This window comes from Lathyrus oleraceus, chromosome 6 (genome assembly GCF_024323335.1).
Source record: "Lathyrus oleraceus cultivar Zhongwan6 chromosome 6, CAAS_Psat_ZW6_1.0, whole genome shotgun sequence".
Lineage (NCBI taxonomy): Eukaryota > Viridiplantae > Streptophyta > Magnoliopsida > Fabales > Fabaceae > Lathyrus > Lathyrus oleraceus.
The window spans coordinates 419,859,158-419,861,240 of record NC_066584.1 but is presented as its reverse complement, the minus strand read 5'-3'; the positions used below and the strand labels follow the sequence as shown (position 1 = coordinate 419,861,240).

Here is a 2,083-nt window from a genome sequence, read left to right as displayed (position 1 = left end):
ATCCATATAGAGATTCATACCATACTTGGAAAACTTCTTTGTTAAGTCACTGATCTTGATGGGTAAAATGATCTGTTGGGCACGAATCAGAGTGAGCGGAAATCAGAGTCTTTTCTCAGATCTTGTATTCTTCAAATAGTTGTTTGTTGTGTCCTCTTCAAATATTTCTTTGACTGATCTTTAGATGGAGCATCTTCAGAGTCTATAGATGTACATTCATTAGAGTCTTTAGTTTCTTCATAGTCTTTAGATTCTATATGTGATTTTCTTGGATATGCTCGTGTTCAGCATCAGATATGATTTCTTTAACTCCAAGTCAGTTGTTCTGGATTTTGTGTGATGTCAGATATTGTTTTGTCAGATTCATTTTTCGTTAGAGTCCTGTACACTTAGAAAATTTATTAGGGTACCAAATTGTTTCAATCTTGTTATCATCAAAACATAGAGATAAATTACAGAACCAAAATCTTATTCTAACAATTAGAAATAAGGCTCGACAGGTAGCACAAGGTTATATATTCAGCAAGAGGGGATTGACTATACAGAAACCTTTGCACTAGTTTCCATGTTAGAGTTTATCCGTCTCTTAATATCTTTTGCAATTAATCATAACATCATGTTATATCAGATGGATGTTAAGAGTGCATTTTTGAACGGTTACATTATTGAAGAAGTGTATGTACACCAACCCCCTAGTTTTGAGAATCATAAAAATCCAGATTTTATTTTCAAACGGAAGAAGTCTTTGTATGGTCTGAAACAAGCTCCCAGATCATGACATCAAATACTAAGCACTTTTCTTTTAGAAAATGATTTCACCAAAGGGAAAGTGAATACAACATTATTCTGTAAATCATTCAAAAATGACATTCTTGTTGTTTAGATTTATGTTGGTGACATCATATTTGGTTCTGCTAATGTTACTTCGTGAAAAAAATTTGCTAAGTCTATGCATGCAGAGTTTGAGATGAGTCTGATGGGGAAACTCAAGTTCTTTCTGGGGATTCAGATCAATCAAAGTTTAGAAGGAACTTACATCCATCAGAGCAAGTACACCAATGAACTTCCAAAGAAGTTTGACATGTCTGAATGCAAGATGTCAAAGACTCCTATGCATCCTACATGCATCCTTGAGAAGGAAGAGGTATTTGCTAAGGTAGAGCATAAGGTTTATATAGGTATGATTGGTTCTCTTTTATACTTAACTGCTTCTAGACCTGACATTTTATTTACTGTCAGTTTGTTTTCTTGTTTCCAATCATATCCTAGAGAGTCCCACTTAATAGCTGTTAAAAGGATATTCAGGTATTTGAAAGGTATGATTAACCTTGGCTCGTTGTATAGAAAATCCAAAGATTACAAGCTATTAGGTTACTATGATGTTGAATATGCTGGAGAGAGACTTGAGAGAAAAAGAACTTCTGGAAGCTGTCATTTTCTAGGAGATAGTCTGATCTCATGGTCTAGCAAAAGGCAATCAACAATAGCACTTTCAACTATTAAAGTTGAATACATAGCAGCCTCTAAATGCAACACTCAAATGCTCTATATGAAAAGTTAGCTAGAAGATTTCTAGATATATGAGAGTAACATTCATATACTTTGTGATAATACTTTTTCTATTTGCTTATCTAAGAATCTCATTCTGCATTCTAGAGCAAAACATATAGATATAAAACATCATTCTATTCATGACTATGTTTAGAAGGGTATTTTAAATCTAAAATTTATTGATACATACCATCTATGGGTTGATATCTTTAAAAAATCCCTTGCTAGAGATAGGTTTGTTTTAATTCTGAAAATTTTAAAAATGGACTTATGTTCATAATGAAAAAGATGTTTTTCTCAAAAGGTTTATCTCTCATAATGAAAAAACGAGACTCTGAGATTTGTTGGTAGTTCTGAGAAAATGTGAGACTTCTGAAGTGAGAAGGTTTCATAAGCTCAAATGTATCCAGTTAGAGTTTGTTTGGTTAAACAAATCTGCTTTATGGATACTAAATAGTTTTTTATTAATAATTGACAATCAATCTCGATAAATGGAATAGTTTTAAGACAAATGTCTTAGAAAACTGAATTG

The 2,083-nt window shown here is 32.5% G+C and overlaps 1 protein-coding gene across 1 annotated transcript; it reads left to right on the top strand.

The window, feature by feature from the left end:
* Window positions 1-949: 949 nt before the first annotated feature.
* Window positions 950-1,561, top strand: LOC127096020 (secreted RxLR effector protein 161-like). Its single transcript, XM_051034648.1, has one exon. It carries the CDS (start codon window positions 950-952, stop codon window positions 1,559-1,561), a length of 612 nt encoding a protein of 203 aa, XP_050890605.1.
* Window positions 1,562-2,083: the final 522 nt, after the last annotated feature.

Excerpts from the sequence above, each read along its gene's own strand:
- LOC127096020 (XM_051034648.1), top strand. The coding sequence starts at position 950 with ATGCATGCAGAGTTTGAGATGAGTCTGATGGGGAAACTCAAGTTCTTT.